The sequence below is a fragment of the Dermacentor albipictus genome, chromosome 8 (assembly GCF_038994185.2).
Source record: "Dermacentor albipictus isolate Rhodes 1998 colony chromosome 8, USDA_Dalb.pri_finalv2, whole genome shotgun sequence".
In the NCBI taxonomy this organism is placed as follows: Eukaryota; Metazoa; Arthropoda; class Arachnida; order Ixodida; family Ixodidae; genus Dermacentor; species Dermacentor albipictus.
Window position 1 is genome coordinate 32026351 of NC_091828.1, and position 18280 is coordinate 32044630.

At 46.9% G+C, this 18280-nt stretch overlaps 1 protein-coding gene across 1 annotated transcript in view; it reads left to right on the forward strand.

Annotated features, from left to right (window-relative positions):
* The window catches only part of LOC135912824 (guanylate cyclase 32E-like), a 265613-nt gene that overhangs the window by 226631 nt on the left and 20702 nt on the right, over positions 1–18280 (forward strand). Inside the window, exons 18-24 of the mRNA XM_065445365.1 lie at positions 2593–2742; positions 3652–3826; positions 4299–4439; positions 6546–6669; positions 7520–7763; positions 16071–16169; positions 17355–17446. Coding sequence (XP_065301437.1) covers positions 2593–2742; positions 3652–3826; positions 4299–4439; positions 6546–6669; positions 7520–7763; positions 16071–16169; positions 17355–17446 — 1025 coding nt within the window. The remainder of the gene's footprint in view (positions 1–2592; positions 2743–3651; positions 3827–4298; positions 4440–6545; positions 6670–7519; positions 7764–16070; positions 16170–17354; positions 17447–18280) is intronic.

Below are 18280 nucleotides of genomic sequence, written 5' to 3' on the forward strand. Positions count from 1 at the left end.
GCTGTACCTCAGGTTTCATTGAGTTCAAAGATGTTCACTCTTTTTCTATCGCCGATTCCATAGTGTTGAAAGAACCAAGTTTTTGCTCCAGCTACGTCTGCCTGGTGTGTATGGTCGCAACCTGTCTGAACAGAGGCTGATGGTTTGGTTCTTAGGTCGAAATAATATCTACGTTCTTCATGAGTTTTCAATGTGGTCGTCTGGGAGTGGCCCCATATTTAGCTCGATATTGCTTCCAAGAAGCATTAGAAGGCGTGAAGCAGGAGTTACTGTGCAAAACAAGGAAGACCAAACAAATTCAGCAAACAAAACAATAAAGCTCAAGGGGGAACGGTGCCGGCAACGCAAGACGTCTCTTTGCCTTAGGAAAAGTGTGGTATGAAACACCAATCGGCATAAAACACGATACGTAAGCGCCTGCTGCTGGCGTCATCGCCAGATCCCATTGTGCGACAGTAGGTCAGGTGCTTTTACACTTGAGAATTAGCTGCTGGCGCACTCTATCGACGAAGGTGGGAGTTGTCAGGCTCGGAATGTGAGATAAGTCCAGCGCAGGTCGTGCACAGGAAGGTTAACTGGTGCACTTAAATGACTTCCTGCAAAAGCAACTTGAGAAATCGGTCATCTCTTGCGACTTTAAGGCAGTACTTCCGAGTCTGCATCGTGTCCTACATCACAGGACTAATGGGCAGCTGGTATGCGAGATAACAAAGGACCACCATCAAACTGTCAATAAACGGCATGAAATTATATTTCATTGGCTGCGAAACATACCACAATTCCTAGTAGTGACGTCGTCTACGAGGCCACTCGCTCCACCCATGTAGGAATCCGTCCAGTTTCGATCTCCTTATCCAGAGCCAGCGCAGCGAGAAACCTTCATTTCCTGGCTAAAGCTATGACGACTAAGCGTACGTCTTCTCCAAACCTCCCGTAATGACATTCCCATACACTTGATCCATCCTGAAAGGTATAAATTCCATAAGGGTCCTGCGCCCTATGGCGACATTTTTGTGCCGCCTCAGACTCTGGGTGGTATTTACAAAGGCCTACTTGTTCCGCATGGGAATGGAGAATACCCCCCATATGCGACGGTTATGCAACAACAAAAGCTATTGCCAAATTTCATGTCACCGGCACGACGTCGATCGTGGACCTCTCCGAACAGCATTAAATCGTCTGGATTCTAGATTTTTGGATATTAAGATCATTGTATCATGGCCATACCGTGTTAAATCACAGCACAAAAAAGCCACAATTGCGTTATTGCAGTGTCAAGTTGAAAGGTCATGGCAATCATTTATAAACTCAATGCGCACCTTTAAATGTGCACGGAACTGGTGCCCTTTCTCCTCTCTCTCTCTCTCTCTCTGTTTTCGTTTTTAGATATTGTTCCCCCAGTGCAGGGTAACAAACCGGACATGCGTCTTATTAACCTCCTTGCTTTTCCTCTCTTCCATTACTCTCACTCTATCTCTCCCTCTCTATCTCTCTGCCACAGGCGAATTTATAAATTCTGTGTGGCCTAAAAAATACATTTTACGTTATGATATACATTCCCATAAATAAAAGTGTATAATGATTGCATTTTACTGGTGCTAACCTATGGGGCAGAAACTTGGAGGCTAAGATGCTCGAGAACAAGCGAAGGACCACGCAAGTAGCGATGGTACGAAACATGTTATACGTGACGTTAAGACAGAGCTAGAAAGCAGTGTGCATCAGAGAGCAAACGGTGAAAGCCGATATTCTAGCTAACATTAAGACAAACAGTCTGGAGCTGGGCAGGCCCGGTAGTGCGTAGGGCAGATGTACGTGGACCATCAGAGTTGCTGAATGCATTCCAAGGGTACGGAAGTGCAGTCGAGGATGGCCGAAAAATTAGGTTTGTTCGTGAAATTCAAAAATTCACAGGCGCAAGTTTGAAATCAGCAAGCGCAAGACCTGGGTAATTGGAGATCGCTAGGAGAGGCTTTCTTCCTGCAGTGGATAAAAAGGTAGGCTGATTATAATGCTATAAAGCTTCAATGCGCAAAACAGAGGTGCGCATACTCGGAATACTTCGTCGGTCACCATGCAGTGCTTGCAGAGGCCGGCGCTCCACAAATATATCCGGCCACGTATGTCTGCCAATATATCAGACTTAATACTGACCAAACTAATGACACAACAAATGCACAAAACCGATTAACTTACCTCCTCGTGAAGAGATTCCCGCTGTGACTAAACGTTGAGTGATCGACTGACTTATTCTCATGGGCATCTCAATGTTCTTCTCTGTGGCCGTAATCACTGCAGGACGGTACAGCTCCTTGCTCACTTGGAAGTGCAAATTAAAAAAAAATTGAATATGCTTAGAAATCGATGCCTGCGGTGGAAGACAAATTCATATTACTACAAGCCTCAAAAACGACGTCAGGGAGCTTATATGCGTACACTACGTGTTTTTTTTTTTAACGTTGACATTAGGCATGTGTAAAATCTGCCCTGTGCGATCACGCTAAGGTTTCCGCACGTTACGCGAGGATCTCTTGCGTGCCAGACAGGCTTGTCGAGAGAACAGCATGAGCGAGTGACCGTGGTTCTGCGCAGGCCTCCTGTGGCGAGCTCCTGAGCTCCTGCGCTCGCCCAGCCCACCGTCGCGCGGAACGCAGAAGGGCGATGTCTATTCGTTCGGCATCGTGCTCTACGAGATCATCGGTCGCCAGGGACCATGGGGAAACAAGGCCATATCGACAAACGGTAACAGTCCGATCAACTTCAGATCTATTGAAGCATCGGCTGAAGCCTTCTTCTGTGCGCATTTTATTAGCACTATTTTTGACACTGCTCTTTAAACAGCGCGCAATATAAAAATTGACGAAAAGCAAAGTGACACAGATGTGATGTTCTCTCCTCTGCTGACACCTCCGTGTCCCCTATGTTTATTTTAAACGGCGTCTTTTGATACATTTATTTCGGCTTAATGGGTGCTGTAATGCTAATTGCAGGGTTAGGAAGTAGGCTAGTTGTTCCATAACATGGCTGGGTGTTCTCCATTCAATATGTGTTACATCGCTTCAGTCTCACATACATGGTTCTAGCAAACTTTGCTCAAAGCTGAATTTCGTTATATCATGCGAGGAACGTTGTGAAATATTATATTTTGGTGAATGAATGCTTTCACTTCAAGGTTGCAAGTAAGAGTATCAACCAATAAAGATGTGTCAATGTGAACAGTAGTACGCTCGATTCTTCATGGCAAGCTGCGAAGAATGCCTTGAAGCGGTAGCAGCCGACGCAACATCATCGCTCTCACTTTTACTTGCAGTTTTAGCCACAGCACGTTACATTCATTGCACGCTGCATTCAGCATACAACACACCAATACATCAGCTGTGAAATTATGATAATGGGCGTGTTATTTAGTTTGTGCGCGACTGGTCAACGTAGCGATGACTACGGCTATGACAGAGCTGTAGAAACTGCCCCACACGGCAGCTTTTTCTATGCGTCAAGCAATTCCGTTTTTGCTACGAATAAGGGCATCAGTTCTTGCGTCAGGGAGTTGTCAGTCGGCGCTCTTCCTGCAATTACTGAGGTTGTCGCGATTCCTCCGGTTCTTACTCTTGTCTGGCGTGTACTCACTCTCTCCTGATTTCGGTGACACAGAAGTGATCGAGAAGGTGAGGCGACGAGGCAGCGTCCCGTTCCGGCCCCCCGTGGACTCCCTGTCCTGCGCAGACTACGTGCTGCGATGCATGCAGGACTGCTGGGACGAGAACCCCGACAGCAGGCCTGACTTCCGATTCATCAACGTCAAACTGCGTCAGATGCAAGCCGGCCTGTGAGTGTCTGGTGCACATGCCGCCGTACGACCCTTTTCATGTTGCAAATAAAGCAAGCTTTTAGCGACCCGCCGTGGTGGCGCAATGGCTTCGGCGTCGTGCTGATAAGCCCGAGGGCGCGGGATCGAATCCCAGCGACCGCATTTCGGTGGAGGCGTAATGCAAAACCGCCCGTGTACCGTGCAATGTGTGCGCGTTAAAGAACCCCAGAGGGTCAAAACTAATTCGTAGTCTTCCACTACGGCATGCTTCATAATGATATCGTGATTGTTGCACGTAAAACCGCAAAATTAAAGGAAGGAAAGATTTCCCCTCTCCAACCACAAAGCTACTATTTTCATCATTTTCGCAATATGCCCTGCTAACAAGCTTTTGTTTTCTTCATGACACGATGTTCGAATGATGCCTAATGCGTGCAGACGAACACATCTAAAGCGCTGTCACCCCGACCGTGCATTTGTGAATGTGCAGGAAGCCCAACATCTTTGACAACATGATAGCCATGATGGAGAAGTACGCGAGCAACCTGGAGAGTCTCGTCCAAGAGCGCACCATGCAGCTGCTCGAAGAAAAGAAGAAGACCGAACGACTCCTCCACCGGATGCTACCAAGGTATGTTTACTGCGCCACTGACGACGTCGTAAAACTGTGGGAACTGGCGAAGACGGGGTCGTATACGGAAGTCTGACGCATGAGGCTTCGTCTTTCGGTTGCGTTCGTCTTGGTATTACGCAACGGAAATAGAGCAAATGACCATGGAGAATATTCTGGGCGAGATTATTAGGTCACGCCATTTGTATAGCTAGCAAGTCACGGTATATTTGAGAAGCGAAGTGAACACCAAAAGTAGCAGAACGCTTTTAGGGATTGCAGAAGATTAAGTGATTAGGTTGTAGGGAACATAAAGCATACTGTGAATTCAGTCCATCCAAGGCATGGGAAATTCGAAGCAGCAGCGTGTGGTCTTCGTAGTGCCGTTACATAAAAAGGCGCCTACAATGATGTCAATTAGGTCCTATTAAAATTATTTTCTTTGTTTGTACAAGGGCGATATGCTGCATGCGTTGCTCGTTTTCCATGACAAGAATGTAAAAGAACGGTCATAATGTAGCTTTCGAACACAAAAGCCCCTGATTCGATGGTGGTTGGGGCCATGTAGTTGTTGTACGCCCCTCAATCTTGCTGTCATTGAGCAGGTCCAAAGTTTCACGGAAGCGTTCGTTGCTGCATATTAGAAATGAAAATCTGGGTATAACGTGCGAAATATAATTTCAATACGTTTTTACCAGTGAAATGGGAACATAATCTTCAAACAACATCTGAATAATCAGTTTTTTCTCTTTTTCTTTCGGGGAGTGTAATGCATTGTTTCAAAAAAATTGTCTCGTATGTCACCTTCAATTGGCAAAACGACGTTACTGTTGACAGCGATACTTGCAGTTACTAAAGTGTTCCTTCTAAAATAGCATGACATTGGTTTGAAATATAAAATGAATTCTGTTGCCGTACGTGCTTGTACACTTACTAACCGATACGTTTTTCGCGGAATTTCCGTTTTCCACCTATTTACTCCACACAATATAACGTTTCAGAAGAAAAGGAAACGAAAAGCCCACCTACTTTGCTAGCTTCATAAATAGTTGCGACCAGAACTAAGCTGTGACGTTCGCTGATTCAGCTCAAAGCTGTGTCTATGGCGCAGGATATAGGTGTAAAAAGCATCAGAAAGAGCTTCAGAACTGTGAGATGTGCAGATCCGGAGGCATCAAAATAATATCACGTTGATAATAATGATATTATTTTTTTCTATGCAGGCCATTACACTACTGCACAGATATAACACGAAAATGAAACTCGCTGTTATATTAGTGAAATAGAAGGAATGCCTATACATATGCCGCCATTTCTTTGCGGAATCTATACTTCCACAGGCTCTCCAAACATCATATCGTAGCTGCCGAGAATGCGAATTGATTCATTAAAATGCTTTCTCGGTCCCTTCTTTCCTCTACTTAGGTTTTGCGCGACAAACAACGACGGCAGTAACACCAATCGTAATGGGTTAGAAAAGGGGAAGTGAAATAATAATTCGCTGAAGTTTTCGAGACTCGATTATCTTCTCACAAAACATCGAGTGACTCTAGGTTTCGGATTAGGCGACCTGCATTCTAGGTATGTGTCCGTATAACCCTGCCACTACGTGTCTTGGAAGTCATGAAATGGGGCAACTCTATGCACGGATTTTCATGCCAACCTGATGTCACATTTTCTGTTAGCTGCTTTGCTTAATATTGTATCCCCAATATATAGGGCATGTGGTCTGTGAAACAATTTCCATTTGGATCAGTTGTCCTTCTTTCTCCCATTGCTCTGATCATTTCATTTGCTTTACTGCAGCAAGTGAACTGTGTCGCCAGACCTCCCATGCCTAAGTGACCTTCCCGGGAGTTAAGCTACGGATCGTTATGCGGTATCAGCCTTTCTCCTGTCTATACTTAGCGTTACCCCAGTGATCCATATTTTATCGAAGCAACGCGCGTTCTTCAGAGCTCTGATGAAACATGCGTGAATCGAAAATGCTACACAGCTTTTCATCTCCGCGCAGAAGTGGGGATTTGTCCCTAGGGCTCCTAGCGTTACTCAGCACGGACAGCGCTACGCATTACCAAAACCTGACTGATGGGCATGTTCGGCTCTCCGCTTTCGCATCTTCCTCAGGTCGGTGGCCGAGCAGCTGAAGCGAGGCGAGCGAGTGGAGGCCGAAAGCTTTGACAGCGTCACCATCTACTTCAGCGACATTGTGGGATTCACAGCACTCTCGGCCGTGTCGTCACCTCTACAGGCAAGTGCCAACCGAAGGCCACTACTAGAAAATAGCACTCAATGTGCCACGTTGACTTCTCACGGCATCGAAGTGGCTCTGTGAGATTAGTGTGCCAGCGTAACAGTTTAGCTGCTGCTACAAGAGCGTTCGAGTGGGGTGCGGCGGATTGTTTTGCGCTGCTCCCCGTAATGTAGTTCCGAGGTCTAGGGGCTTCCCATTCGGTGCTGCCAAAGGGACTCGGCGAAATAAAACAAAATGCCGTTTAAATCAAGAAAAGACGTGTCAGCAATTTGGTCGCAAATAATGTAATCACACACACACACACATAAGGTAAGCAATAAATGACACCCTGAAACATCGATACCGTTGGATGGAATTGTCTGGCCGGGTGCACATCCAAATCGTGCCTTGCAGTGAAATTCATGTACTGACTTCAGGAGTAGTGGCTTCAGTAACGAGCAGAATGACTCATTGTTGTTTTGACTGATCAGGACGTTCGCTCATTTATATTTTAGCCCTATTAGAAGACTCTGAGCACATATAAACTACGCGCTTGCAGTTGCCTTGCAGGCCTGTACATTATAATGCTGCTCAGCCATGTGCTGTTCACGATAATAATACACGTCGAGTTCAGAGTCACACGAACGGCATAAGGTCAATCTTATGCAACGTGTTCTAAATCGCATTTGAGTGTAACGAACCACTTCAACTAAAGAATAATTTCACGGCATTGTGCGAGCCCTTTTTTTTTTTTGCTCATGTGAGATGTCTGCCCACTCGGGCGTGCATGTTATTTCGCTTTGTCGTTTCGAACTCCCCGCCCCATTCCTGACGCGCTCTATCCACGCTTCCCCGTCGCTGTTCCCAGGTGGTGGAGCTGCTCAACGACGTGTACACGTGCTTCGATTCGATCATCGGCGCCTACGACGTGTACAAAGTGGAGACCATCGGCGACGCGTACATGGTGGTCAGCGGGCTACCGCTCCGCAACGGCCTGCGCCATGCCGGACAGATCGCCTCCATGGCTCTGCACCTGCTCGCCGCGATCCGGTGCTTCGAGATTCGGCATCGTCGTGGCGAACGGCTCCAGCTGCGCGTCGGCATTCATTCGGGTCAGACTGGGTTGCGAATCACTTATATGTAGCTTCGCCACCATCATGAAAGCGCATGGAGATTTGTGCCAGGATCTTCCCGCAGTTGCGTAAAGGGGAACTACATTTTTTTTTCTTCTGGAAGAACGTCCCAAGCGTCTTTCCGAGGCTACTTGCATTTTTCCAGGTTTGGGTGGCACCGCTGGGTTGCTGGAAAAGTCACAAACTTCGAACATTCAGGTTAACGTTGTGTCTTGAAGATGGCGGCAGATAAGGTGCAGTTTAGAGGCCATATTACGACCCTATGAAGCATTGCATCAGCTTGTCGACAATGGTTTCCGAATTCTGGTCGTTACGCCATCGATATTTTCGTTTCAGAAAGCTGCTGCGCATCCTCATTGCCCGTAATCTGAATAGTTTTTCTCCAGAAGAGATCATAAAATACGTAATGAAACTTGGGCGAATTGTGCGTCTGCATATGAATACTCTATCATGAAAGACAGAAAAATGACAGAAAGGAAGACTTCACTAGCGCTGCTTGGCAACAAAAGCTTTAATGGGCAACTGGCTTAATATAGCAGTTGTTCCACGTTTCTTGAGCCAAACATTAAAAATATGCAAATGCGAAATACCTGGACAGAACCAAAGTAATGTGGTTGGCCGTCGCTTGAAGATATTCAGAAAACTTCTTATAGCGATATAAATTATATGCACACTCCAGGCGCATTTCTGCCGTATGAAGTCCACGGGCGATGAAATCGTTGCCGCGCAGCGTGTGTGGTATGTGCAAGTGAAAGCATGCGAGGGTGAGCAGGCGATCGCGGCTCAATCTCGCGCACGCGACGGCGGAATGCGGGGAGGAAGCGCCCCGCCTCCTGTCGCGCGCAAAGCTTCGGGGGAGGGCAGGGAGGGGGGCGCTTTCTACTTCGGGCGTCCCGGCTTGCCCCGCTTGCCCGGTCTGGGCACGGTGTCTAGAAAGCCACCTGCGACAGGTACAGAGTCCGCGCTGCGCTGTGTTCTTAAGGCGTAGTTCGCGTTGATGCGAGCAGCTGTACGGGGGTCTATTCGCTCGCTGCTGCTGCCGCATTTCCTCACTGCAGCGTTTTGACAGCGAGTTTGTGCGGTCATCGAGCGACACTTCTTCATGTTTGCTTGTGCACACGTGACAGCATGCTCGTTAATTTAGCTATACTCGCGAACAACTTTCTGTGGCCATGAAGGGAAAGCTACGGAGGCCAATCGCGCACAAGTGAGAGCGCTTCTGAAAAGTGTCCCACGTTTTATTCTGCATTAGTTAGGCTGGGGAGGACAAAACAAACACCTTAGCAGCAACAGTTAAATAAGACAGAACACACCACTGAGTGTAACGGTTTACTTATTTTGTGGCTTTTCCCTTCCGCTTTTGGGAAGAGACCGTCGCGCGTGTAAGCTGCGTCAATTTAGCGTCTATTCCGAGCAACCAAAAGCACTCTCAAACGCCGCCGGAGTATACTTGGCGCGGTAACGCATGCGCAGTAGCCTTCTCTTCATAGCCACAGAAAGTTTTCCGCGAGTATAGAATGCCTGTGTTTACAAGTTTATAGGGCCGATAAATCTACTATCCTTACTTCGTGTAGCCGTCCACTAATTTGCGATCGCAATCGATGCTTCGCCTGTTGGGCGAAACAGCGACATTATTTTACATTCCGCCTAATTATATAATTAGTCTTAATTAAGTATTCAACTTAAGAAATATAATAAAAGTGTGAATGAGGAAATTGTAGAGTGACATGAAAAGCCACCCGCCGTGGTTGCTAAGTCGCTGTGGTGTTGGGCTACTAAGCACGAGGTCGCGGGATTGAATCTCGGCAACGGCGGCCGCATGTCAATGGCGTTGCAATGCGAAAACCCATGTCTCCTTAGATTTAGGTGGACGTTAAGGAACCGCAGGGGGTCCAGATTACCCGATTCCCCTACTACGGCGTGCCCCATAATCCGATCATGGTTTTGGCGCATCAAACACCATGATTGGTAAAATGAAACACCAATGCCTAGATCCTGAGTTCGAATCAGAGGCCAGGACGAATTTTTCGTCAACTGCGAAGCGTTCTTTCGGAGAAACCCATGTGTGTTTGCTTTCTATTTTCGTACCATATTTGGGTGGTTGACAATTTTTCCCTTTTATAAACCCCTAGCTGTTGAACGTCTTTGACGGCTTCATTATTGCTTCGCTGAAAATGAATGTTACACTGTAAAGGGATTTCTGTTGGATGCCACACGTTACAAACATTTGTTTTTGTGCAATTTACTAGCACAGCTTGAGCTATATTTACCTTGAATTATATTCGCAGTCCGTTCTTCGTGACTATTTGACAAATACGCTCGGCCATTGAGAGGAAGCTTTAGCTAGCGAGCGGCTGTCAACAGACAACTTAACACAGAAATAATTTTCCTCAGGATCTAATGCGCCAAATTTGCTGACGTTTCATGCACTTAGAAACAAGATGAAGAATAGCGACTGCGGGAAACGCATTTTTATGCGTTTTATACGCGTCATTTCAGTCAGGAAACTTGTTGGAAATTTAAAATTTGAAAATAAATCAGTGCCCTTCCACTCTGTGAAGAATGACCAGCGAAGCTGTGAATGTGGGCCCCTTAAAGGGAAGCTGAAGAGTCTCTCGAATTCAATAAGACACTCATATACGGACGCGGGAACCTTATAAACCATGTAGGTAAAATTTGGGGGTTTTTTTCAATTGTGAGCGACGTAATTGTCGGTTGAAATTGCGCTGTAGCTCCGCCCCCCGTCGGGTGAGCGAGCGGAGCGGAGACCGGAAACCGCGGTGTTGTGACGTCAACTCTAGTGTTTCGTTCCGTCGCAGTGTCCGCGACCGTGCCTGACCACGCTTGTTTCTGCGTGCGTGCCATCGTAATCTGCTTCGATCGACCCTGCATTCCTTTGTTGGTGCGTCTGCGTGTATGTAGAGTGGTAGTCAACGTGCGTGGTAGTCAACGTGAGTGGTAATCAACGTGAGTGGTAGTCAACAGATGAAGGTCACTACACGTACTGCATGAACCGGGAAGCTTTTCACGCGTTTAAACCGTCTTTGTAGATTGCCGACAGCTTTGGACAGCGCACAAATGCCGACGATCGCATCCCCGCTTACGTTCCACGAGGAGGCATGCAGGAACACAACACTACAGTTGGTTGACCGGAAACGAGCTCACTAGATCGGCGAAAGATCGGCGAGATCACTAGATCGCTTTGCAAAAAACATACTCACCAAAGAGCATTTCCAACACGAGGAGATCCCGAGACTTTGCTTTCGTTCGCGTCGAAAGCACTGCTCGCCCCAGCATCGTTTGCTTCTTCGAGAGGCCGGCTCTTCGCAATCGGCTCGTACATGTAGGGAGTAACGCGGAACTCCTCAGAAAAACGCAGTCTCTCTAAATTTTCCATTACCGTCTCAGAAACACAGCACCAAACTACCTGGCACCGCGCTTCATGTGTAGCGGCAGCGGTCGGTTACTAGAGTTGACGTCACGAGGCGCACCGACCAATCACAGGCGGAAACGAGACGCGCGAGCTGGGCGTGTGCGCTGCTGCACTTCTCGTCGAAATAAAATATATTTGCGCTTTTTTTCGCTCAATTTGGATACGATATTCGAATTCGGGGGGTTGAAAACCATTATGTACAGATGTTCACTCATTTTTTCTGGAAAACCTTTCAGCTTCCCTTTAATGGCGAACTGCACCTGCGCCGCGGGTCGGCCCGGCATTGAACTATATCTACTATATATATCTTCGAGATCGGCTCACGTATGAAAAACTGTTTGTCTCATTCCACAGAGACAAGATCCGCCAGACGCTAGCCATAAACAGCTTTGCTGTAAAAAAAGAAAAGAGAACACAAGTATCATGCATTATACTCTGTAATTCATATTTAAAAATTATAACAGATGCCTATTAAGGCATCTAAAACGGACAAAACTGAATGGACACAAAGAAAAACTATTGTACCTGTATGAATAACTTATCCTTCAACGATACCCGAAATGCCAAGCTCACGGCGAAAAGAGACTTGGTAAGTCACCAGAAAGAGCAAGAAATGAAAGCACACGGGCGATGCTGCCTTGAAGTTTCCGCATCACCTTGTCGTGCCGTTATGGATTTTTCACAGCGTCTCCTATAGGGTCTAGTTAATTGTTTATCAGAACAAATCAACTACATTGTATCGCAAAGGACCCAAATATTAAATATTATGTGGTTTTACGTGTCAAAACCACGATCTTATTATGAGGCACGCCATAGTTGGGGGACTCCGGAAAATTTCGACCACGAGGGCTTTAACGTGCCCCTGAATCTAAGTACACGAGCGTTCTCGCCCCCATTGAAATGAGGCTGCCATGGCCGGGATTCGATCTTTCGACCTCGTGGAAAGCAGCCACTAAGCAGCCACGGCGGCTGATCCAAATACGGAAAATAGAAAGTTTCGAAAACATGTACTGAGCCACCACAGCATAAAATACGAAAAACTACGTTGACGGTTGTGACGTTACAGTTACAATCCGGCGCTGCAGTTTCGGCGTGAAATTCAAGAGAAAAAAAATGGGAGGACGCTTAAGCTTCGCCTTTAAAAGTGGAACGCGATAGCGTTCAAAGGTCCCTGACTGCTTCTTACGTTTCCCGGCAACTGCAGCTTGTGTAACCGCAACGTTTTCCTGGAAAGGCTGGCAGCCAATGCTATGCACGAAGGCGAGCTTTGTGCTTCTTTTTTCGATGGTGTTGGCAAGGAACCGTGCGGGCCGCGCCGCTCCTGCATTTAAACAGACCCAAAACGACAGCTCGGATATCGCGTTAAAGGGATTTGTGTTTGAGTTCCCGCATAACAGAATGTTTTCTCGTACATTCAAATTAATATCTGACGCTATCATGACTGTAGGTTGCGTGTAAGTCATACTTGACGGATTGTGTGAAGGAATTTACTTTCAGAAATTTAATTTGTTCAGCAATGCCTCTGCGGCACGTGGAGGGCCTGCGTGGTTCGGGATGATTTTCTCAGCCGCCGACGCCGACACCGGATTTTCTGCGACGCGAGGCCCTTCACGCTGTCGCGTTAAGAGGCGACAGCATTAAAAATAAAATAACCTTTTTTCAAATATTTCTGCTTTTCACAGCAGGTAGAGCTTAACTCATTCTCGTAAATGCAGCAAATTTTAATCAAAATGGACGAACGGCTGCATCGTGAGAACGTTTCTGCGCTTGATAAGCATTTGAAAATGGGAAAGGAGTTGCTCCTCCCCCCCCCCCCCTGCTGAAGCTTCCTCTTAAGCGGCGTTGACCGGGTGATAAGAGGCAGAAATCTCAGCCTAAGACCTGAGTAAATCAAAATGTTTGATAGCGGAAGCAACTTCACAGCAAGCTTGACAGCATGATTAACGGCCAGTACTTCTGCGACCTGCCGGTATTGTCGAGTCATGCGTCTTGTGTCCCGAATGAGCTATTCCTGGCATCGCAATGCAGTAACCAGCAAGCACGCATAGCACAAGGCAGAAGCACCCACGCAATATTTTTATAGGCATCCGCTTATACCGCTTGCTTACGTTAAAAACATTCTTTGACGCGCAACTTACAGCGCGATGAACAAAAAGAGTAGCGAAGCATCTCAGTGCTCTCGCAATGCACAGGAATCCACTGTGGTAAGGACAAATGTGTTCTTTGTTGACTCGGCAAAAGAAGGTACCATAAACGTTAAACACCGCTAACTGCATCCAGAAGAATGCGCTGCTGGCCAGAAAACAACCGCGCGCATTACTGAAATGCAGTGAACGAAAATCGGGCACACAAAGCGCGTTTCACTTATGAAACCTACGAAAAGCAGGCGGACGCGCTAACACCCCACACCGAAATGCGTCAACGACACCGTAGTAAAGCCGACGGGCGCAGATTTTGCTGAGTCGGCGTTCGCGGCCTTTGCGGCAAGCTCAAGAAATGCGTGGTGGAATCTCGGCGCTGGGAAACGCTCTCATACAACCAGCCGCAAAAGTGCCAGCTTTCTGGCATGGCCGTGGTATAAAAAAAACCAAAGGACGACGAAGGACAAGCACGCCTTAAAAGAGTTTGAGTGTGAATTAGTTGGCACGGGTCATTAATTTTAAACAGCGCCAAGAAACACACCTAAGATGAAGAGCACAGGAGCAGCACTTACCTAAGGCAAACGACACGCTGCCTTAATGAACGTTTACGTGAGCATGCGCACTGTGTCAAGATTAGGACTGGTAGAAATCTAGGTCTCCATTGCGCAAAGTGTGGCTGCTCATCCCGCCTAAAAGACACACGTGCTTTTAGAAGATACAGCGATCAAATGGCCAGGGAAATCTTTGAGGCCTTTTCAATTTGTGAGTTAGGAGCCACTTGCGTAAGCGCCCCTTCTATAGCTCTCTACGATAAGGAACGTAAGTTCCTTAGAAGTTAATCAGTTTCGAATGTGTCCATATTGTGTACTTTACATTCGTACAGTTTTACGTTTGTGACACATGCACAGCAGGAGTTGATAGACGGTGACTCGCTCAATTTCCCTTTCTTTCTTTCTCTCTTTCAGCCTTTTGCGAATGGCATATATATGTGCTGGTTTCAATTAGGATGTTCTTGGCACAGCAACGGTCCTGTGCTCTTCCTTGCCCGTGTGTTTTTTGGCGCTGTCTAAAAGGAATGATAAACATGCGGCAGACTCGGCAGATGGGTGGGATGAACGCCATTGGCTCCATCACGTGACCCACGCGAACCAACTTTACTCTTTTTCCAGGATCGGCCCAGGCAGCCCAGGCTTAGTATGGACAGAGCTATGACACTGTGCCTGGGATCTGCCCACTTCGATAGGCTGAAAATTTACCGAACATATTGCACGTGCCAATCCCCGGCAAGGAAGCCAAAGAAATCGTTTTTTTTTTAAGACACTACTCGCTTGAGGACGCATATTTCTTGCCGTGACGATATTTCGTTACCATATTTTGTAGAAATTCCGTAGAGATCAAACTTGGTCATGGCACATTTGGTAGCCCATGGTACAGATGGCTATATAAAAGCAATTCGATATACATATACCACATCTCGTCTCTTGGCGCTGATGGTCAGACCACACGCTGATAGAAGGATAGGATGGTCACACCTAAGCTCACGCCAGAGTCGATCATTACCTTATCGCAGAAATACGCTAACGCATACGAACTCATTTCCTTTTCAGGCCCAGAGATTGACACTACACGGATGCCCTTACATCGCCTTGCGTACTGATACGGCACCAATTCTCTCTCTACCAATTTGTCGCTAATGCATAAACAGCGGGTTACTTTCATCATGCCACGATTGACGCTTTCACTCACGGCACTATAGGATAACGTGGCACCCAAATCCATTGCCTACAAAATACGCTCTTTTTTTCTTGACGTTGTACCAATTGCCACAGGCACCGTGGTGTCAGCGGCTCAGTGTCATGCTAAATTCATCACTTCTAAATACTGAATATTGGTGCTTGTGGACTCCTCTCACCTGATGTGCGTATGAGTGCAATAATACGTTTCTGTAGTTTGACTTTTAGAGGGGTGGAGGGGTTCTAAATATAAGCTATTACGAAAAATGAAGCTCATCACTCAAATCTGCAGTGCATGACCTAGGAGGAAGAAGTGACTATCACGCGATAAAAACTGTCATCGTCGTCTTATTCGATGGTTCACAGCTCAACCGCGGTGTCATATGAAAGGAGGGAAGCAAAGGAAAGGAGGGAGAGAAACAATAACGGGTTGGAGAGTAGACGGGCAGTGCGTGGTCAACCAGATGGCGAGTTGCAAGCGGCAGCGGTTAAGGAATATCAGTGTCACCTTTCAGTGTTGGTGTATGGTTCGTGCGGACGAAGGGATCGGTGTCCTCCACGAATTCAAGGAGGGCCTAGAATGCATCAGGTCGAAAAAAGATAAGCCGACCCACAATGCTACCAGTGGGCTTTCATTTTCGTTGTATCTTCTTTTCTCTCGATGCAAGGCAGCTCTTAGAAGCGGTGCTGTGTCAGCTGGCCCGTTAACGAGCGTTACTGGAAACTGCCATATAACAAAAAAATGTTGCCCTATTTAGGACGTTTTCTTGAATATATAGATACTCTCTGTCAGATTATTTTGCTCTTATATTTGCAAATGGAGACGTGTACGCGACATCTGCGAAGACCGATGCACTTTAAGTTCTCGTTGAGCCCAGAGATAGGTGACAGTTGAGTGACGCTGTTTCAACTACGTTCTGCCACTTTCGTGCTCGTCAGTCGCGGTGCTGCCAATCCCCGTCTTTCACATTTTGCGCAGGTCCCTGCGTAGCCGGTGTGGTGGGGTTGAGGATGCCGAGGTACTGCCTCTTCGGTGACACCGTGAACACGGCCTCGCGGATGGAGTCTACCGGAGAAGGTGGTTCCTGCTTTCCGCCGGCTGTCTTGTTTGCGAACCAGTTCATTGCCGTTCGGCCGATTTGACGTGTTCATGAATAGTTCGGTACCTTCATGGGTATAAGCGGTTAATATAGCAACTTTATCAAGACGAAATTATGCAAATATTAAAAACCCGCCGTGGTTGCTCAGTGGCTATGGTGTTGGGCTGCTGAGCACGAGGTCGCGGGATCGAATCCCGGCCACGGCGGCCGCATTTCGATGGGGGCGAAATGCGAAAACACCCGTGTGCTTAGATTTAGGTGCACGTTAAAGAACCCCAGGTGGTCAAAATTTCCGGAGTCCTCCACTACGGCGTGCCTCATAATCAGAAAGTGGTTTTGGCACGTAAAACCCCAAATATTATTATTATTTGCAAATATTAAAAGTGATTATGGGGTTTTACGTGGCAGAATGAAGACGTGACATTGAAGTACGTCGCACTGGGAGACGGCGGATTAATTTTGGCCTCCTTGGGTTCATCAACGTGCACTCAACGCACGCTGCACGAGCGTTCTTAAATTCCGCCGCTATCAGTATTACACGCGCGACCTTCTGGTCATCAGCACAATGCCATAACCACTAAGCTACCGGGGCGGATCCTATAACGAGAAGAGCGTGGGCGCAGTGCGAAAGGCAATGTTACCGTCAAAGCTGCTTTCGTTGTTCCGCAATCTCAAGAACGCCCACCCGTGCATCACCCCTGATAGTTCCGAAAAAGGTATGGCTTCTTCCGTAGAAACGGTGCAGCGTGTTTTCGTGAACTCGTGTTCATGATAAGTTCTAGGTAACGGGACGCAAATGTGAAGAAATGAATCGAATATATGTCGCTGCTTTCATTGCTTGACATGATCATGGCCCTCTTTTAAGGGGACTCTTATATTCTAAACGGAAAACACAACAGAAAAGAAGCGAATTCGAGAGTCATCTATCTAGCGATGCTGATGTCTCAATACTCAAGCGAGAAATGCCGTTATGCGGACACGTTTGGCACTGCGGCAATAAATCTCTTCGTGGCATAGCGAGGATTTCATTTAGAAACGTGGCTGGTGAATTCTTTCTGCCATGAACGCCCCACTCACGTGTACGCGCACAAGTGTACTAGCGGGCAGCGTTGGTGTTCTCGCTACCCGCGTGTGTTGCAAGGCATCGTTTCCAATATTCGCAGCACTCAAGATTCACGTCAGCGAAGCGTGCAAGGACCTGCTGGAGAAACTTGGCGGCTACTACCTCGTCGAGCGGGGTCTCATACCCATCAAGGTATGCTATGGAGTAATTTCTGAAGACGCCGTCATCGAAAAACTCGCACTTCCTACCTCGTGAGCATACTTAGCCCACTCAGTGATCCCCTTTCCCAGAAAAGGCGATCGTGCGCAGGCTTCTGGAGTTACTCATTCATTTCTTTTTTTACTTCGTCTGTTCAGTTATTATCTAGACTTAATATCATTTGTAAGCGCATGCAAAAGTATCATAGCATCAAAACACGCCCCATGTGGCTTTCGATCAATATTACGATGTAAAATTTTCTGGAAGTAAAAAACTGCATACAGGGGCATCTAACTGTTTGTCTTGCATCTGTAAATGCATTTCGCAGTTTCCACTGTTTAGTGACTCACATTTTCAAGTTGTTCTTTCACTTTTGTGAGTTCTACTCTGCTCGAAGCTATCTGACTTTTGCTGAATTTCGGAGGTTTTTGTAGAGCACGAGGGCATTCAGTGTTTTCCAGAGCGACTGGTGGATTTTTGGTGTCTTTCTCTTGCCTATCTTGCCTCTGGCTATTAGTGATTCCTCTGTCGCGTGTTTGCCGCTCCTATTTCCATACCTTTTGAGGAGGGAAGGCGTCATGCACTTCCGGTAGCAGTTGCCAGACTTGTACATGACTCTTTAATGCACTTTAGTAGCACTTTAGCCAAGATATATTAAGTTTGGCACAATATACTACATTTTTCTCAAAATCGTGGAATGTGTCAGCGAAATTTAGCCATCTTGAAATGATACGATGATTTTTGCTTGCTTACTACTTAGAAATGTAACATATTTCAGCCATTGGTTGAATGTTTGCACAATGCGATATAGGTCACGTGGACATTCCC